The sequence below is a fragment of the Dreissena polymorpha genome, chromosome 9 (genome assembly GCF_020536995.1).
Source record: "Dreissena polymorpha isolate Duluth1 chromosome 9, UMN_Dpol_1.0, whole genome shotgun sequence".
NCBI classification, from domain to species: Eukaryota; Metazoa; Mollusca; class Bivalvia; order Myida; family Dreissenidae; genus Dreissena; species Dreissena polymorpha.
The window spans coordinates 32592187-32613673 of record NC_068363.1 but is presented as its reverse complement, the minus strand read 5'-3'; the positions used below and the strand labels follow the sequence as shown (position 1 = coordinate 32613673).

Here is a 21487-nt window from a genome sequence, read left to right as displayed (position 1 = left end):
CCGTCCGTCCGAACACTTTATCATTGGTCATAACTTTTGCAATATTGAAGATTTTTTGCACTTTTTGTGTGGTCAAAGGTCAAGGTCATCCTTCAAGGTCAAAGATCAAATATATGGCTTCAAAGCGGCGCAGAAGGGGGCATTGTGTTTCTGACAAACACCTCTCTTATTAGTTGTTCGCTTGCGAACAATTAAGGTTAAGAGCTAGTTTTGCAAGTCGGTCTGCTATTAACTACCCTAAGAACGATGACCACCGCATCTGCTTGTGCACACTGATTAGCCTGTTTATGCTTCACCACTGGTACACTGCAGACAGTGAGTGTGTGAATGTAATCAATAGTGTTTAACAGCCTGTGCGACGACATTGGCCAGTTTGTCATTGAAATCTGTACATATTGGCTGCGTTCAGGGAAAACGGGGCCTTATGTATGTCCAATAAATGGTGTCCTGTGCACACTGATTAGCCAGTGCAGTTCGCACAAGCTAATCAAGGAATACACTTTCTGATTCTATGGTGTTTTTCGTTTAAAGACAGTCTCTGGTACTGGGTTGACAATTTATGCATATGCATTAAGCCCTGTTTTCCCAAGAAGCTGCAGTCAGTATACAATACACTAATTGTTTCGGTAATGAAGGAACTGAAACAGCGTAACGGTAACGATACAGTGTGTTTAAATTATATTTTATTTAGAGGAATTGTCCGAACGTAGTTAATCTACATTTAATAAACATAATGATTTCGGAACTTGTAATCAGTTTCTATCCCAGGTAAATTATAGTTTATAAGATTGTTCGCCGAGTGACTCAGCGTCATATCACCAACAATTTCCTCGGCATCATGCCGAGGCGTGCCGCGGCGTGTCTCGGCGAACAGACACGGCGACTCGGCGACCAGATGGTCGATGCCGAGTCGACTCCGCGAACAATTGATGTCGTCAAACTCCGCGGATCGCGGAATTTGTTGGTTTTGCGTGAGCTTTACTGTACATACACGTGAAAACACCTTGAAGTGATCTAAGATTAAATTGCAATAAGCCCGTGAGAGATATGGGTTGCGGAATGAGCTGATAGAGATTCCCCGGCGGTGCATTTCGTCTCCCGGTCAGGGCCACTCAAAATAGCCCGGTGTATTTCATGTATGTCTTTTTAGAAATACACATATTAAACATTGGGATAATAAGCTATGACAAATTATGAACAGCATTCACACTTTAAACAGGAATACACCTTACATAATGTGTTAACTTCTGTATTTCGTATTCTTATCATCACTTAAACTATTTTATATTTGATAAAAAGTATGCATCTTTACACATCTTCAAACATTTCGTACAACGACAGATCAAAGTCTAAACATGGCGTAAAGAGTTCATTTGAAGTGTTTGTTTTCTTTCATTTACCGAAACGACAACGTGTTAGTTGAAAGACAATACTGAAATAATAATTATAATAACATATTACAGAAGTTTAAAATTTTCAAAGAAAATCTTTACATGGCATAAGCAAATAACAACATGAATACACTTTTTTCCAAATTCACACACAATGGTGTATTGTAACACTTAGCATTGTTTTTAAGTTTTACGATATATTGTCGCTAAATGTTTATCAGTAATAACACAAACTTATATGTATATTTTCATACTATTTCACTCTGTAAACCAGGATGTTAAACACTCCTTGTGCCACAATGATGCAGGAAGCTGTGCTGCTGTAGCATACTGCCTGTGGGCCCCATGCGTCCCATACATTTTGAGCAAATGTGGCCAGCTTACGCTCCCCCTTACAGTCCACTTGTAAGATAGTTTGGGACCGCCATCCACATACCAGAACCTGACCCGCTGGGGTAACATGTAAATCAAGTGGATGAAGAAGTTCTTGATCAGTGTATTTAGCCAGAGTGTTCCCATCCCTGGCCAGGGTGAGGAGCGTGTTCTTGGAGCAACTGATTATGTACAGCTTGTCCCCTGAGGGACTCACTGCACACTTGTCTACTACACAATAGAATAAAATCAAGAAATACATATTACGTATATGTTGTGATAAACGCGCAAGTAAAAATTTTAAATATCTACATATAATCATAAATAGTTGTGTGTGATATATTTTTATCAGTTTATTTCGTCACAGTTTTACATAATGAAATGCGACTGGTAAGTTTGAAATAATGTGAATTATAATAAAACAGATGGAACCAATTACATGGACGTAAACAAATCCGCAGTTTAATCAACATGTACACAAACATTAACCCATATGCATCAATTATATTTGCTCTACACATATACCATTTTATTGTTATATTAAGACGATATTCATGTATCTTTACAGGTAAATATACATAAAATAAGTTATGCAGACTATTAAGATTTATGCACATTCAGATGTATTGTAAACATTAATCCACGTTCAAATTCGACTGATTTCACGAAACATGTGAACTTGCAATATTCAATCTTTGTTTTAATCAACCCGTTAGTTGGTGCTTTAATTTAATCTGAACAGTTTCTGATGCGCGCACATAAACGTGATACTTTCGGTGAATGGTGTACGTTTGTGTCTCTGATATTCATAAACACATGTATTGTCCAGATTGGTCAGAATCAGTAAAAAAAGAAATGTTGATATAAGCATATTAGATTGCGGTTTCGTGTATAACGCTTGCTCGCGGCTTAGAACCCGTTTAACAACGCATATTGATGTTGCAGTGTACATATGTGATAATTAAGTATTGATAAATAATTTAAATTGTCACAAGCAGACATACTGTTTTCGTTTACAGTGCTACACGTGTAGTTGTGTTTGCTAAATTGTTAAAACAACCAATTAAGCATGTTGTTTATCTAATTGTTTACTTAAACAAAAGCGAGTTCTTAAAAATAAATACATTATTCTACATATTATAAGTTAGATCATTTCTTAAAAAACAACCATTTAAAAAGCTTCCATTTAATACGATGCTATGATTTATTAAATTGATTAATAATATTGTAAATGAACATGAATTTGATAACGAAAAAAACCAACATTAATTAGTGACACTTACAATACTTCATTACTTATATGTGAAAATGAATAAAACTGAAAACCTTTTCACCTTTCGTAGCAATCAAAACACACATTTAAGTATAAAAAAGTATAATAAATTTGTAATGCATATTATTAATAATATCATGTGGACTCCACAATGAGTAATACCTGTCAGTTCACCAAGTGGATCCTCGTAGAGTCTGCACATCTGTCTACCACTAAGTGCGTACTTGTACAGTTCAAAACCAGAGCTGATGAACAAGTCTCCTTGGTGATGCGCAATACCTGTACACGTATGTTCTAACTGAAATGTTCTGCTTGGCACAATCTGCCTTTCGGTGACTGTGATAAACTGAACCCAAACTGTATGACCAATCAGAGCCACTGCTGCCTTACTGGGTGTGATTTGGCATATGACCCCTGGACAAGAAATCACATCACAGTGACTAACCACCTCGTACTGTTGGTTAAGCAACCTGACTGTCTTAGTTACGGAATCTGCAATCAGGATCAGCCCATCAGGAAGAACACACATCCCTGAGATACCGGATGTTTGCGAATCACTTCGTATGCTCACATTGCGATTAAACTCTCCCTGTAAAGTTAACCTCTGGTCTGACTTCCCTAGCACAGTAAACGCCTGCTGTATTATATACTTACATTTCATGCTGGTTATAAAGCAGAGTTCCTTACAGTCTCCAATCGTCTGAATACATTCAGATACTTGTGTTAATGTGTTTAGAAGACGGGTGCAGTTAGGAATAGAATTTGTTATGGAACTGTTTATGCTAATAACTTCATCTTTCATTTCGTCCAATACCTTCCCAGTTGAATTATCAAATTTATTCACGATATTGAGTACACTCAAACACATTTCTTCTTTTATGTATTGCTCATTTGTATCAGACGTACTCACATTACTATTTTCATGTTCATCTAAAGTAGTATTTATATTGACACTTATTCGTTCTATCACGAAATCCATATGTTCCCTGTATGTTCTGTTTAATGACTGAACACTGGCCTTATGTCTGCTCAATAGGCTCTTGATTTCTTCCATAAGAGTTTCAAGCCTCACTGACAGCTCCTGTAGGTCCGTTGACAGGGTTTTACTCAGCTCAGTAATGTTATTCACTTTATTGCATTGGCTGAAATGAAAAAACAATACATGTTCATCTAATGAAATAGCCAGTGCGTTTTTATCGTAAGCTTGGAAAATTGGTCATATGAACTTAAGTTGTCCGCATCTCCCTCAATCCGTATGACCTTTACCGCTTCCGAATCTTTTGATTAATTTGTATTGACGTATTTGTATCTCATTTTTATACAAAATGGAATTTTAAAATGTTTATCACCTGTTACAGTATTGCTGCTAGAGATTCTTACATTAGTTTTTACCATTATGTCAACTCGCGCAGCTCCATATTTTGGTTTGGTTCTTCGAACAGAAGTAAAGTTATATACTCATTTTTTAAAGCGCATATTGTTAAATTTAATTGAGCTCCTTGGTATTTTTTTTAAATCAAAAATAAGTTTGGCCCCTTTCAAAAACGTACGTTTGTTAATAGTAAGAAACCTAAATCAAAACGGTTTGTTGATAGAGGAATATATTTTTAGGAACACAGTAACGGTCAAATTAAATAGCTCATCTCCTTGTGTTTCTATTTTTTTTTTGTTTTACTTAAAACACATGTTAAATTGCTGATATGGTTTTCTACTTTAATATTTGGAAATCTTGATCACACTTTACACATTCGCTCATGCAAGAAGATATAATTTATTCTCCCCACCCCACATACGCTAGCAAGCCTAAAGGCACTAGGTGTCACACCTGCGGTATGCAGTTATGTGTTTATTTTGTGAGGTTGTATAATAAGTGTATATTTTATATAGGTTTTTGAAATAAATATGTACGACAAAGACTTCATGTTGCCGGAACCTGCAGAAGACGAATTGAAAGTTTCTATGAGAAGCCTTAAGTGAGGCGAATTATTAACACCGGAGCATGATTTGAAGAACTTTAGTAGACGACCACCATAAAATGTCGCGTACCAAATAACCCCCCCCCCTGATTTGTGCGGTTTCAAAAATTGGGTCCGGTAACTAGCCTAGCAGAAACCAACATTTGTTCTATCTTTAAATAGATGGTTTTGTTAGGATTGGAATAATATAACAGCAACCGTAAGGAAAATGTGACATGGAATGTTCAAAATAAATTTAAATGCAAGATAATACCATCTTAGGTAATTTAGACAACGGTATATACTGGTATACACTAGCATTATGTACAAAAAGTAACATAAAAACCTTATCTTAACTATTAAATAGGTACAGACAATATTTTGCATTTTTAAACATACAGTCTTAGATCAATGCTTTGTTCAAACATTTGTACTAATATAAAGAATTGAAACATGCTGTTATTGTATCTCATATAGCACACTTTTTGCAAGCGATGACAGTTAAACAGGCAAAGCTGTATGTTATATGATTTAGTGAAACATCATAGCCTGCTTTACTTTAAAACTTAAACGCCAAATACATAAGTATTTATAGTTATAAGAATATGATATCCCAAGGTTGTTTAGTATATTAGGTCCAGTGGAAACTCTCTGTAAGTAAATTATCTTTGGTTCCATAATTTATGGCCGGTAAAGTCGAATTATTATAAGAGAGAAACACTCTTCAATGTGTGTTGATTTACTTTTTAAACATAATCCGGTCTTTTCAAAACTAAGGGTGTTGTCTCCCATTCGGGTACCGTAGGTATCGGGTAAAAAGCGGTCCGTCTAAAATGCGTATATGACTAATATCCGCGGATATGATCGAAAAGTGCGGATATGGACGAATATAGGCAATATCGACACTTGTTCTGCAATGTTAATTTCAATGTTTAATAAAAAATACGAAATATGTGTTACATATGTTAGTATTGTCTCAAGATAGAACAATTTAATAGACAGTACCATGTTTCCAACTCTAAATTCATATCCGCGAACATAACGAAGTGCAAGAAGATTGTTTAAAGGCTACACACCACTAACAATATAACCACGCCGACACCACAAATGTTTTGTTTTATAAGTTTACATAATGTTTATATAATATACTGAATGTATGAATATTCTTGGTGTCTTTGAATACTTTGATTTGATTGGAATCTTAAGCTATGTCTGAATGAAGGAAACCAAACAAAACCATATAGGAACTAGGAGGCCGTTTTATCAACAGATCTTATGGGGATCTTACGTAAGATTTCGTTAGATTCGATCGTACGCTAATCATAAGTACCGCGAGTCGTTTTATCAAAGAAAGCGCAGCTTAGATGTCGTAAGATGTTTGCTTAAAGTTACGCCTGGGTAATGCCAGTCTTAGCATTCGCAAATATGGCGGCTGTGGGAGCTTTAGACGTATTTTACCACGGGCAATGAGTCTGATTCGCAAAAGAGATGGTTTTAGCGATCTTTTAAATGTAGACATATTGATTCGTTATCTACTAGACGGACGCTTGTCGAGTTGTTAAAAGATGATCTCCAAAAAAATGATCTCCAAAAACCGACAAGGACATCACGCAGGTTTGTTGTTGCATTCATATCATTGATATGTTCTCAATAAATCCAATATTATTGAAATAACTTAAGTTTGATAACGTTTAATGAATTGGTTATATTAATATATGTATTTAATGTTCAATGGGCATAATTTGAATTGTGGTGCATTAAAATGAGCGATAAATTGTTTAGTTTCCGCGTAATTAATTGTTTAGCACTTGAAAGGATAAGTGTACAATTTGCTTTCTTTGTTTCATGTTAATCAAAACCACTGTTTATATTGCGTCTCTTCAAGTAAAACAGTTGAGTTGCCATAATAACTTGAATTTTAAAGATTGAAATAGTAGTCGGATATTGCATATTTCGGACGTTGCCATGCAAGTTTGTTGGCGACACAATTTATTGAAACACCTTTTTCGCATACACTTATTAATTTGTTGTCTATACAATGGAGCACTGTATGATTTCTTGAATAACTGCCCCACTGATAAGTAAGAAAATGTATACCCCATCACAACTTGTTTACGCTATTAACAATTTTTTATATTATTACCCTTTATAACAATGTCAGTGAGAAACCGTGTAATTTATAGTGTACAGTATACGTAACGCGTAAATTACAATTATGCACACATCATCTAACGGTGTTAATTGAATTATATGTTCACATCTTAAGTATAGTTTATTTGCAGGTACATAGGCATTGTGTCAAAATGGCCTGGGTCAATCAATGATGCCTCTGTCTTTGACAGCTGTTGATTGAAGGTATGAACATATTTTTATGTGCTTTTATGGATATAGTATACCGTTTACATTTTCATTGCTTTCAAAAATAAACTGTATGGATTGACAAGAGTAATGCTTAATGTCTCACCATTGTAATCATCACATCAACATCATAATAATAACAATTTAGTCAATGTACAAGCATTTAACCTGTCCGTTATCTCTGTCTTTCCATATATATGTTGATTGATTTTGCATAAACTGTGTCTGCTTCATGACCTACATGCGTCGTTGAGATCTAAGAATAAAATGTAGATGTAAAAATATATGTTATTAAATATTAATGTGTATTTTATTATTCAAATTAAAAGCATATAAACATATGTTGTTTGTGCAGTGAAATATCAGTTTAATTTGCTTACATATACACGTGCATATGTTAATACAAATGTATATCCATATCTTAATGCCTACATTTACTGTGTTTTATTCATTAAGTCTTAGTTAATTAATTACTGAAGACGTATTTCATTAGGGGAGATGTAATTAAACCACGTTGTAATATTGATTTTTATTTCCCACTGGCAGGTGTCTACATAAAACGGAAGTGTTAATACATGCGGCCAGACAAGAGCTGTCAACCAGTTGCTGCATGAATACGCCTTCACAACTTGTGCAAAAATCAGCAGGTGCCAAAACCTGAACAATCTATTGAGGCACAGGAGGTTGATGATATTGTACACGCTTCCCCACACAGGACCAAGTTACAGCAGAGTACAGACAACAAATCATTAATTTATATATGTAGCTGCTTTTTAATGCTAACATGTGTATGCAGTACTCTTGGTGAGCTTTTGTGGTCTGTTTATGTCCGGCTACATGTGTTATCCATATTTTACTCTATGTTGTTGTAAGTTGGTCCTACTTTTTCTGTTAATAATACAATAGAAAATGATGATTTGCTGTCTATGAGCTGCTTTGTTGTCTATGAGCTGCTGCATTTCGGTTAAGTGTGGTCAAACTCCTTTTAAGATGTTGATATTGACAATTTCTATTTCGTTCTTTTTGTGGATTGTTTTCATTAAGTACAATATTTATATATGCCATGCTTACAATTAATAATGTTTCCATTACATTAGAACACAATGAAAACAAAGTATACTCCTTTTATTTTTGTATTTGTAACATTACACAATATTTTTCCTTCAACAACTCTACAGAAACAAAAAAGTGGGACACAATCTGAAAATAAAATACATTTTATGTTTTAAATTATTTTTACGGCAAATGATGAAATAACAAGTTAATATTGCTGCATAAAGGGATGTTGTTTATGATTTTTCTTTTAAGAACATATACTGTGCATACTGCATATCAGACAAGATTCGATTGGAACAAATTGTTTCATATTTAATTGTTTTTAGAATTAATAGATTAATTAACGTTAAGATAGATTTTTGATATATTATTACAAGTTCACGATAATAAGGCTCGATTGGTTATTGTCAGCTCGAGTACTACTTAAATAATGCCCGGGTACTCTTAAGTATACTTAAATGTACACCGGGTACGGTAAATATATTAAAATGTACACGGGAGTTATAACACTACATTGGTTGTTGTCGACTTTTTTCCCAACTAATGTTGGGCATGTTTATGTCAATATTTTGTACAATGACCTCTATATCATCGAAACTTATACTACAAAAACGATATTGAAGCAAGTTTTTTTCGAAGTAAATTCTGTTTTGTATTCCGTAGCGTGTTTAACATCGGATTTTTGGCGATAATAAAACTTGAGTACAGTCTAAATTGGCCGGGTATGCGTTGATATATATTCCGTACCCGGGGTACATTTAAGTATACTTAAGGGTACCCGGGGTACATTTAAGTAGTTATCGAGCCGACAATGACCAAGCGAGCGATAATTATTTAATCTTTTGAACTCACATCTGTTTTTCTTCACTGACTCTACTGACTGGGCCTCATATGTGCTGATTGGCAGATCTTCCGATAATGTTTATGTACGAGTGAATAAGAATCTTTCATTAACATAACTAATCCAATATGTTCGTTTAGCTTATATCTACTTGTAACTTTCTTCCTACAATACTATGTAAAAAAACACAAATACATTATTTTGTATTAACTAAAAAAATGAATACCCATTTGATTTTTACAATTGCTATTGTAAAATGTGATAAACATTTTTTCTTTAAATAAAAAATATTTAATAGATCACCATAATAATATATGTATGTTTACACACTATGTTTATTTTCGTGTTTTTTAAAGTTACTGGTATCTTACGATAAATATGCATTATTAAATATGTACACTCATCTTTATGAGCTGTCCTACATGTAAACATGCACATTCAATGACAAAGATTTTTTTATTGTATGCATTTATTACAATGTGTACTAAACCAGTCACAAATAACGAACTTTATGTCACATAATACAATTTTGATTATGATACACATTGTTAAACCTTATTTATTTAATGTGTTTTGTAACATTGATGCACCTACAAGAATAAATGTAATAACTTTATACCGTGTACTTGATAAATTATCTCAGCAACTCATGTTCAATTGATGTGATGGAAGACATTCACACATGCTTGTTTGTTGTGCGCCTGAAAAGAAAGTACATAGTGTTCTAATTCAAACATTCCACAGTTGAACAAATTAAGTTATGAATACCGGTAGATACCATATTCATTAATATAAGTAAAAAATAGTATGTATATGTCAGAATATGTAGAAAAACCAAACATGAACTTAACTGGAATTGGTCGACAAAACAGTCTTTCCCAACCATCATATCCGCACGAAGAATGGATATAATCTATCCTAAATAGAAAACAGCAAACATACAATTACTGGCAACGATTATTACGTGCGAATTCAATAAGTTTAATGACATAATTGTTTTATGTATAATTCAAAATAAAATTTTAACTTTTGCTTCCAGTCTAGCTTTCATTTTTAAAATCTTACTTGTGACTGACATTGTGATTTTTTTAATTATCATATTGTGGTAAGATAAGGTTAGAGTCATGCGATTTTATTTAAGAAATAATATTTTTCTATCATGGTTTGTTGTTGAATAACCCACAGTAAGGAGTATAGATTCGTAGGAATTAAATCACGAGTGCAAAGCACGAGTGATTTGATAACACGCATCTACACAACTTACTGTGGGTTATTCTACAACAAACTATCATAGAAAATTATTATTTCGATTCTAACACGTTTTTCTGATTGATTTGGTTCAAGCTTTTGGAAGTGAACTATATTTTTCAATACTCCGCCCTCCTAAGTACAAAGCTCACTATTTAGTGACGTCATTGAATTGTAAAAACATAAGACGTCGTTTTCATTCAAAATATTTTGCAAATGCCGTCACTTTCATTGAAACATCAATGTAGAAACTTAATGACGTCACGTTTATTGATGTTACTGAAAAGCTGACATGCTATAAATGTTTTCTGAATAACGTTTCATAACACATAACATTCTTTGTAGGCGTGGTTATGCCACTTATCACCAAATATACAATTTGTTGTTTCATTACATTTATATACATGCTACATTTATTACATTTCTTTTAGAGCGGGTTTTAGCACGTGCATTTTACTGCAATATTTTCTTTATTTATTCGGAACTATTTTCGAAACATTAAGCTCCGCCCATAAGTTATTGCAGAATAACCAACACTTCATTTCCTTCTTTGTCTATAGAAAACAAGTCGCGTGCCGTGTTAGAATAGTTAATATACCTTAACTCGATTTCTTGATCACTTTGTCTAGTAAATGCTGTTCACTAAGAAATTGAGTGATAGTTTTCAGATTTGTATTTAAGCTAAGTACAATTGGTAATATAGTACATTCTATTATATAAAGTACGCATCCTTATATACTAAAATTATATACTAAGATAAATATATATAAACACGAAGCGGAAAAGTGTAAGATGAGAATGTATCATGAAAAATCAGATAAATTTACTCTCAAACAAAACACACAATAACATGCTTTCTTCATATTAAGGACATGGGCATAATGTATTGATTAAACTCAAATATACACGAATACTATTCCGCTAAAAAAAATTATGATATACAGTACAGCTCACGCAAAACCAACAAATTCCGCGATCCGCGGAGTTTGACGACATCAATTGTTCGCGGAGTCGACTCGGCATCGACCATCTGGTCGCCGAGTCGCCGTGTCTGTTCGCCGAGACACGCCGCGGCACGCCTCGGCATGATGCCGAGGAAATTGTTGGTGATATGACGCTGAGTCACTCGGCGAACAATCTTATAAACTATAATTTACCTGGGATAGAAACTGATTACAAGTTCCGAAATCATTATGTTTATTAAATGTAGATTAACTACGTTCGGACAATTCCTCTAAATAAAATATAATTTAAACACACTGTATCGTTACCGTTACGCTGTTTCAGTTCCTTCATTACCGAAACAATTAGTGTATTGTATACTGACTGCAGCTTCTTGGGAAAACAGGGCTTAATGCATATGCATAAATTGTCAACCCAGTACCAGAGACTGTCTTTAAACGAAAAACACCATAGAATCAGAAAGTGTATTCCTTGATTAGCTTGTGCGAACTGCACTGGCTAATCAGTGTGCACAGGACACCATTTATTGGACATACATAAGGCCCCGTTTTCCCTGAACGCAGCCAATATGTACAGATTTCAATGACAAACTGGCCAATGTCGTCGCACAGGCTGTTAAACACTATTGATTACATTCACACACTCACTGTCTGCAGTGTACCAGTGGTGAAGCATAAACAGGCTAATCAGTGTGCACAAGCAGATGCGGTGGTCATCGTTCTTAGGGTAGTTAATAGCAGACCGACTTGCAAAACTAGCTCTTAACCTTAATTGTTCGCAAGCGAACAACTAATAAGAGAGGTGTTTGTCAGAAACACAATGCCCCCTTCTGCGCCGCTTTGAAGCCATATATTTGATCTTTGACCTTGAAGGATGACCTTGACCTTTGACCACACAAAAAGTGCAAAAAATCTTCAATATTGCAAAAGTTATGACCAATGATAAAGTGTTCGGACGGACGGACGGACTGACGGACAGACAGACAGACAGACAGACGGACGGCTTGACGGACAGTTCAAAAACTTCATGCCACTCTTCGGGGGGCATAAAAAAAACACGTACGTATGCCAAATACTGCTGTTCACAGAACATTATTGTATTTCAGCTAATGGAACCACATATATCTCAGACACGTGAAGTATCATATGCAAATGATGCTGATGATGGTGATGAAAATGACGACGACGACCACGACGCCGCCGCCGCCCCGCCACCGCCGCCGATGCTGCTGCTGCTGATGATGATGCTGATTATGTTCAATATCACGACCGCATTTGAACATATATGTAGAAGTGGACCGCTAAACATTAGAACTGACGTGTATACATGTACATCGAACAAGCATAATAAGCTTCAATTTAACCCTTTACCACTTAGATACGTATTTTCACGCATTTGTAGTCCCTTGGAAAGTTATATTTAATTTAAGACCTTTCTTACTCGATTCAAGTTCTTAAGCCTTCATCTACAAACATTAGATACTGATGAGCAGCAAACAGCATTAAACCTGAACAGACTGCGAGTTACTCGCAGGCTGTTCTGGTTTTATGCTGTTTGCACATAGCCATTTCCACTTTGCTGATAGGGAAAGGGTTAAACGAGTGTTCTGATAAAAAAATAAGTAGCTTTTCTTCACATGGACTGGGTATTAAAGATAATAACCGCAGGAGCACATTAGCAATCGAATAGCGCGAATTCTGTACCCCGCAAATTCATGTGTTGAACATTACGTTAAGAAAATAAGAACACTGTCATTTCATTATTCTTACAAAATTCCTTGCGTGTCAATTACCAAAAGGTGGTAATCGTAACACCATTATACGTTTGCCTTACATATACGTATCGAAGGCAATGATACTTGAAGTTTTCAGTGGTAAACCTTTATCATGATTTTTGGCAAAATATGCATTGTAACATTTGGTATTTATACCTGCTCTAACTGCCACACTTAAAATGATCGCATTACCAAAATGCTTTAAAATTACGACGAAAATGATCACCTGAACACTATTTTAGACTTAAATAATCAATTTACATAATCGCGCCTGTAATTTAAGAAGCCTCTCCAAGCAAATATTCAGCAATCAATATAACCATGACCTACTTAAATACAATGGCTGTTTACACAAGTTAACATGTAATATAATGTGATTCACATAACTACTGAAAACCACACTATGGCGCATAGGCGTTTGCAAGTAACAGGATTAAAGATCTTAACTACAATGTAAAGCGTGTTGTTCATGAATGTTCCTTATTCTTGATCATACAAATAGTTGTCTGAAAAGGCTTGATGTATAATACAATGCATATTGCAAAACATTTACAATGGCAGGAAAATAATATGATCGGAAGAAAAACGTATTAAATATCCTTGCATAATGACACATCAGACCACCATGGCATGCGCCTGTTTAATTGTTCTTAAGTGTTAATACTCTCTTGGTTAGTCGTTGCAAATTCTACACATTCGATACTTATCTTCCTGTTGTCACGGACAATTAAGAAACTGTATTCGGCCTGCTGGTATGCAAAATATATTAATGTAGAGCAGGCTTGGCTGGGATATCGATTTTATCAGACCGCCATTCCCGGGCTTTGTATCAGATTGCAAAGATACAATACGTATTCAAATGTTTGTTTGAAAACTAACGGCGCACTGTCATGTTTGCAGCGCTAACATGCACGTAGGCCATGCTTAAGTACGGTAAACTTTTCCACAATGAAATTGAGGCCTTGACATAAATTATTGCATTTTTAAGAGGGTTTTAACATGCAATTTAGTTGCAGTTTCCTAACATGTTACCGCTGTGTGCTGTGAACATTAAGCTTGTAATATGATGCGGGAATAAAAGTAGGCCTGTTAAAGGGAGCTTACACTTTTGAATGAAATAAAAAAACGAATGAGGTGTATTGCCAATATATGAAGGTGTGTCCCCCATTTATATGTGGTACTATATTTTTGTGCTTTATTATTCACATATCCATAATACTTATAATGAGTTTATGGAAAAGACGATTATGTAAAGTACAACATGGTAGATAATAAGATGAGACTTAATGTCATTTGCAGTACATAGGATATACACTTTTTTTTATTAAAAAACAAACATAATAAAATGCAACATGAATTCAAAACCATTAATATATATAATAAAAATATGTTATGTGTTTCTATTATACAATTAATCGATTTTATGATGCTTGTTTCAAACAGAAAATGATAACTGATCGCACTTAATAAAATAACTCATCCTATTACGTGTATATCCCAGTTAACCATGTCTCGTAGGAAAAGAATATAAATTCACATCTAAAAACTTTAAGTGTATTCTCAATAACGTAAATAATGGCCAGCTTGTAGGGGAATTTTCTTTTCTTTATTTAAGAGTGTGCAAATCTAGTATCAGTTTAACGATCGGTATGTCCAGTTCCGAAAATTGGAATAACAAATATATATCAAGCATTTGCGTTACACACAGAAGTTTTATACATAAAAGTAGTTAATAAGATATCAGCTATGTCTGCCCGACTGAAGTTATTCATTGAAAATAATTGGCATTGCAAATATGTTCTTCCCATTTCACAAAATCTTAAAACAGCAAGCCCAAAAATTAAAGGACGTACTTGCAAACCTATTTTATCATATACAAAAACAAGCTTTGCCGGGGTATCGATTGCAACAGACCGGGATTTTCCAAAGCCATATCAGATTTCACAAGTACAATTTTAACTTATGAGGCGTTCGCCATGGGTCTTATAAATATTGGGTGTATTAACATAAACGAAATATCAAGCGCACAAGCCCTCCCGTTCATCATGTTTAAAGTACACGATCTTCAACAATAGACAAATACATACTAGTAATACATGCCATGGCCAATGCGTCCCAACAATATATACCAGAGTGCAAGCTTCATTTTTATATTATAACGGGTATTTGAACATAACATAAATACTTTGGAATTTTTACAAGTTTAAGATTTATAAAAATATGTTATGTTAAAGGTTTAATAATCGTACGGTCAAATAAAACATTATATCAAATCGCTGAAGGCACTGAAGTTGTTCGCTATTGCATAATCTTAGTTTTCAAAATTATGTTATAGCTTTTTATACCGCAAGTTTGAAATGCACACAACCCATTCAAATTTATAAAGAGTGTGCCGCAAAGCACAGGTTGAGATGTGGGTGCACTATTTATCCTCATATTAATTTTATAGAGATAACTTAGACAAAGCAACAACAATATGTCTCTCTTTTTTCGCAGATGGTTGCTGCACTGGCAGCCATCTTGAGAATTTTGGTTGCCTTGCTAAAGAATAACAATCCTAGAATCATGTACATGTTGTAAAATGTGTATCTTATACTACATTTATTTTCATTAAATTATTGAGCAACAATTTTGGCGACATGACAGACGTTTAAAGCAAGTCTCGTTTCCGAAATAATCTACGGGATTTAACTGTGTAAACTTTAACTCAATATAGATCTAGTTATCGACATACACAATAATTGTTTTGACAGATGACATCCGATTGATAATTTAATTAAATGTATGCAGATATAGAGAAATGTTAACGATCGCACAGCGTATTTTTTGTGTATGTTTATATATTTCGATAACATGTGTTATAGATTAGTATACAATCAATATTTGTAAATAGTTATACTCGACGAATAGCCGATCAACGCGGCGTTACTCCGCGAATCGATGCCGAGGCAAAAACAGACGCGGCGTCACTCCGCGAAATTTCGTCGAGTGCCTCCGCATCATGCCGAGTAAATACGCGGAGAAAATACGTTAACAGAAGAATCTGTCCGCGGCGTAGCCGCGGACTTTGTTGGTTTTGCGTGAGCTGTACTGTAAACACACTTACGATTTGTCAATTTAATGGCTGACATTGCCAAAGTGGGTTACTATTATTTCGTTATAACAGTACTTGCAAATTAAAAACAATACATAATTTCATAAATGCATGAACACATTTTGATACTTTGGTGAAAAATATCAATATTAATAAAAAAAAATATTATCAATGAGTAGACAAATTGACAGACACAAACACTATGAATTCTGAAGACATCTCTCAATATCGATACATTTACTTCTATCAGTAGTAAATCATAACTATCATTTACTACTTGCCTCTGTTTACTTTGGCCGTCATCTTCCTTTTTTGACATATACGCGAGAAATCGCGTAACATCTGATGACATTTTTCAACTGGTTCGCGATTTTTCAGATCGTACGCACAACTAAAATATAAGCTGCGTCTCGATACTTACGACGGCCGTCATAAAACGGGTATTAGCGGATCGCAGATGAAATCGTTAGTCTTGGATTTAAGATAAGATCCGCTAAGATAAGATCTGTTGATAAAACGGCCTCTAGAACTATTTCAAAAGCCCATTAATTTTACTAAAACTTTTATTTTTTATTTTTGTAGCAGTGACTTTGACCCGATTTGACCCACAATGCAAGCTAGGTTTGCATGTAGGCTACATGTACACACATATTTTATTCACGCGCAGCATCTCTATGATAACACACGTTATTAAGAGGAAACCTTTTTTTTTTGAAAACCAAAGTTACAAAATAAAAGTTGTGTATGGTTTACTTGCTGTTGCACCAAATGGTTATATGTTGTGAAAAAATACACACATATTTTTAAAAATTCACTGAAACTAAGGAATAGAAAAATTGCATTGAGAGAAACGAGTGTACAAGTCTTCTGTATACGTCTCTAAAACCAAATTCGCTTGTTTTTATCATTAATCTGGTAATGACAAAGAATCTTAAAATGTCCTTCATACTTTACACTCGAATTTGTAGTTAGGTATTGAGGTTGTTAATATTATCGCACAATTCCCACAGCTCATTGAATTGCTTATTTTGATCACATAAAGAACGAGGCTCTCGTGATGACATCACCCCAATGCGCTCTGAGTACTCTATTTCATTAACATGACTACGCTTAAAATTAAATACAAAAACAAACAAATAAAGAAAAAACAGGAATAATGTCATTCTAAAATCTTCCTTCAACTAAAATAATTCAAAGGTATCAATATTCCGTTTTATTGGTTATTTTAATTAAATTTCCACCTAAATGTCAGTAAAACTGACGACTTCACTATTGTAATGGTATCTAAACACTTAAAACAAAATACTTTCACTTTCGTTCGATTTTCAGAAAATTGTGCATGCAATAATTGTAGATTTTTAGCATAAGAGCAGTGCCTGCACATTGCGTCAGGCGATATATGCGCGTTCAATGGGAATACACCCGTTCTGATTAGATGTTTATTATATCATATTTCGAATAGTTTCGTGAATCAATTTGTTTAATTTGTGTTGGCCTAAAAAAAATTGTAATCAAGCACTCCCCCTTTCCGGTGTGACTTCTCAAATCGAGATAAAAACGCTCGCAGTGGATGTAATTGCGGGTGTAAATAAACGATGTTTACGTGGATTTACCGATAAATACATATTTAAAGTTAAATCGTTTATGGATGCATTGTTTGCATTTATACAGATACTCGTCTACTCGTGTCCTTAACAGCTCGATACGCGGTAATCGAAAGATAAGCGAATTAAACACGATAACTGTGATATTCTTTATTTGCATTGAAATTGTTAACCACTTAAATGGCATTACACTACCATATATAGAAAATTTAATATTCGAAATACATGTCCTTTAGAAGAGTACAGTTGATGAAGTGCAGCTAAACTTGGTCATCAAATTACATTTCAATTTTTCATTTAATGAAAATATTTCTTATGACATTGTTAACAATAATAAACCATATATTTGTTTATGTGAATATAAAACAAACTTGTTTAAATGATTCCTATCATCAACGCATAATTTCATAAGTTATACATTTTACTATATGAATTAATTGCGAGAAAATGATGATATTCATAGGCTATTCAATTAGCGCCCTCCACTAGAGAAACAGTACTGCTGATTGTGTGTTTGTGTACGTGGTTTTCACAAAACAACAAGTCAGTCAGTCAGTTTGTTGGTCAGTCAGTTAGTCAGTCAGTCAGTTTGTTAGTCAGTCAGTCAGTAAGTCAGTCAGTCAGTCAGTCAGTCAGTCAGTCAGTCAGTCAGTCAGTCAGTCAGTCAGTCAGTCAGTCAGTCAGTCAGTCAGTCAGTCAGTCAGTCAGTCAGTCAGTCAGTCAGTCAGTCAGTCAGTCAGTCAGTCAGTCAGTCAGTCAGTCAGTCAGTCAGTCAGTCAGTCAGTCAGTCAGTCAGTCAGTCAGTCAATCAGTCAGTCAGTCTGTCAGCCAGTCAGTCAGTCAGTCAGCCAGTCAGTCAGTCAGTCAGTCAGACATTATGTCTGTCTGTCTGTATGTCTGTCTGTATGTCTGCCTGTCTGTCTGTTTGTATCTATGTTTGTCAGTCAGTCAGTCAGTCAGTCAGGCAGTAAGGCAGTCAGTTAGTCATTCAGTTATTCAGTCATTCTGTTTGTCTGTCTGTCTATTTGTCTGTCTGTCTGTGTGTATGTCTGTGTGTCTGTGTGTCTGTCTGTCTGTCTGTCTGTCTTTTTGTCTATATGTTTTTTCGTTTGTTTGTTTGTCTTTCTGTTTATCTATCTTTCTGTCTGTCCGTCTGCCTGATGAAGCTAAGTGTTTAAAGATGAGTGTTCGTGAAAATAGTTACGTGCTTTCAGATGTAGTGGGTGGTATTAATGATTCTAAAGTGGTGGACACAAGTATAATACCCATAATTGCACACATGTTTTGTTTGTAGTCGTCATACTAAACAGATGGAGTTACTTCGGATCATTCACAGGGGCATCATTTGTACAGACTTTTTAGAGGACCACTATAAGAAGTAACACACAATTAAAAAACTGGCTCTCGTGGTTAAAAAGAGTTTTAAAAAGTTTCACGTTGTACATAGTTGCTTTCACTTAAAAAGTTTTATTTCAAACAATTATTTTTATAAGTACTTGTAGAAGGCTCAGATAAGCTTAAAGGTATGAAATCATTATAAAACGATGAATAAATGAATCATATTATTCTAGATTGAACAAAGTAAATGAGTGAATTTCGTTATTTTAAATAACAAAATGAATATATTTGCCAGGTACCTGTGATTCGTTACAACACAATTAGAGCAGCACAGCTGAGTATGGTCATGACAAAACTGTGTGAGCGTAAAATCCTTATGAACTTCACACTTCCTGACAAAATCCTCCACTTCCTCCGAAACCGGCCATTTCCTTATATCTTCCCTTCCATATGTTATATGCTTTGTATGAATCTTATTATGATGGTAAACGCAGTTTTTACAATAAAAGCTCAAACATGTCTCGCAATAAGTATCTGCAGATATCTCATGATTCTGATCTTTACACGATGTGCAACAAAAGTCTGCAAACATCCGCGAACGTTTAGCAACAGTAGACAGTGAACCTGTCGCCATTTTATTATTCTGTGTAAACAGGAAAACGTGTGTATCTAAATATATAACATATATTAATGTTTACTCTTTTACTCACAGGCATATAGATAATTTGAAAAGTTAATTAAAAATGAAACAATTTAAACACTAGTCAAATCCAATCCAAATATCACTTAATCTTTAAGGTAATTAAACCACGTGACTATGTACAACGCGAGATAAAGGTATAAAATACAAAGATTAAAATTGCTGCACCCAACCTAATCAGGTAGTTTTAAACGCTGTGTAAAATCAAACAGGAAGTATATAAACTCTTGATGTTTACCTGCAAAATGTTCACACAGTCAGTGATATCCAAACTATAATGGCGAAAATGCAATGTATTTATAGCTGTGAAAGTAATTCGTCCTTATATAAAAACATAACAACATAACTACATGCAATCGAATGATTGAATTGATTAATTTTTAGTTAATATATTTAATAATATTTACAAATGTTTTACTTATATGCAGAATGTTTTTCAACACAATCTGAATCGATGGGAACTCGCGATTACACGAATATTTGTTAATTGATATATCTTAATTGTGTAGCATGACATATATAACGTATAATCCTAGTTGTACCATTATAAAAACGCGCACGCATTCTTTTTCAAATACTCGATGTTTATGCAAAAATATTTGATGAGTTTACAAATGACGTGTTTGATAGGCTAGGCAACACTGCCGTACTATTGTAAATTGTATTCTGCAGGACACCAACACAAGTAAATTCTACATCTTAAAATATTTTTTCGCTCTGCCTACTCGTTGAGAACACTGACAAAACGCGCCTTTTTATCTCAATTCACCCCAGACATAGACTGCCCATGCGAAGATGTTAATGTTACTATTTTATCCAGATTAACCTCTTAACCTCGCGTAGAGATTAATCCCTTTAAGGGGTGAATTAGGCAATTCATCCCTAACACTCGCCAGAAAAGGTTGAATAGAGATGAAATCGAATGTACACGGATTAATCCCTTAACATCGGCTGAATGATGGTGTTAGGATATTTTAGGGATTCTAAAGAAATTAATCCCGGAACAAAATCCCTATACCCACTGTACTCCGAATAATACTCCAAGCAGAACCGAGTCACTATTATTGTCGTCGCTACAATCAAAACTATCATTCTTATGATTTAACTGGACGTAAACCCACTGTTTAAAAACTTAAGAAGGCAATCGAGATCTTTAAGAAAAGCTTCAGGAAAAGATGCCATACTGCCGTAAAGTATTCTAATGTAGAAACAGCGTTCACCTAGAGCATCTAAACAGCCTCCTCTGTCAGTGCTGGAAAGAAGGAGTGGTGCCTCAAGACATGTAAGATCACTCTGTACAAGAATAAGGGCGAGAGTAACCACTGCAACAACTACATATGGGCAACCTTCCGGAGTTCTGAAAGTAAAGTCTTTGAACCTGTAGTCCTGAACAGACTTCATAAGCTTGCTGATAGAATTTACCAAGAGTCACAGTGCTGGTTCCACTCAGAGACATCAACCATAGATATGATCTTCTCGATCAGGCAACTGAAGAAAAAAAAAACAAGCCTCGTTATATG

General features: G+C 34.7%; 1 protein-coding gene and 1 long non-coding RNA gene across 3 annotated transcripts in view; both read right to left on the bottom strand.

Annotated features, from left to right (window-relative positions):
• The window catches only part of LOC127843671 (uncharacterized), a 157524-nt gene that overhangs the window by 13776 nt on the left and 122261 nt on the right, over positions 1 to 21487 (bottom strand). The window lies entirely within an intron of this gene.
• On the bottom strand, positions 1234 to 20142 carry LOC127843661 (uncharacterized). 2 transcript variants are annotated; one of them, XM_052373360.1, is made up of 3 exons: positions 19567 to 20142; positions 3199 to 4178; positions 1234 to 1991 (listed from the first exon to the last, which is right to left on the bottom strand). In XM_052373360.1, the coding sequence occupies exons 1-3, from the start codon at positions 19899 to 19901 to the stop codon at positions 1645 to 1647; spliced, it is 1662 nt and encodes a 553-aa protein (XP_052229320.1). In that variant the 5' UTR covers positions 19902 to 20142; the 3' UTR covers positions 1234 to 1644. The 2 variants fall into 2 exon arrangements, with proteins under 2 accessions (XP_052229320.1, XP_052229319.1); XM_052373359.1 differs by having other exon boundaries at positions 1234 to 1994; positions 19567 to 20138.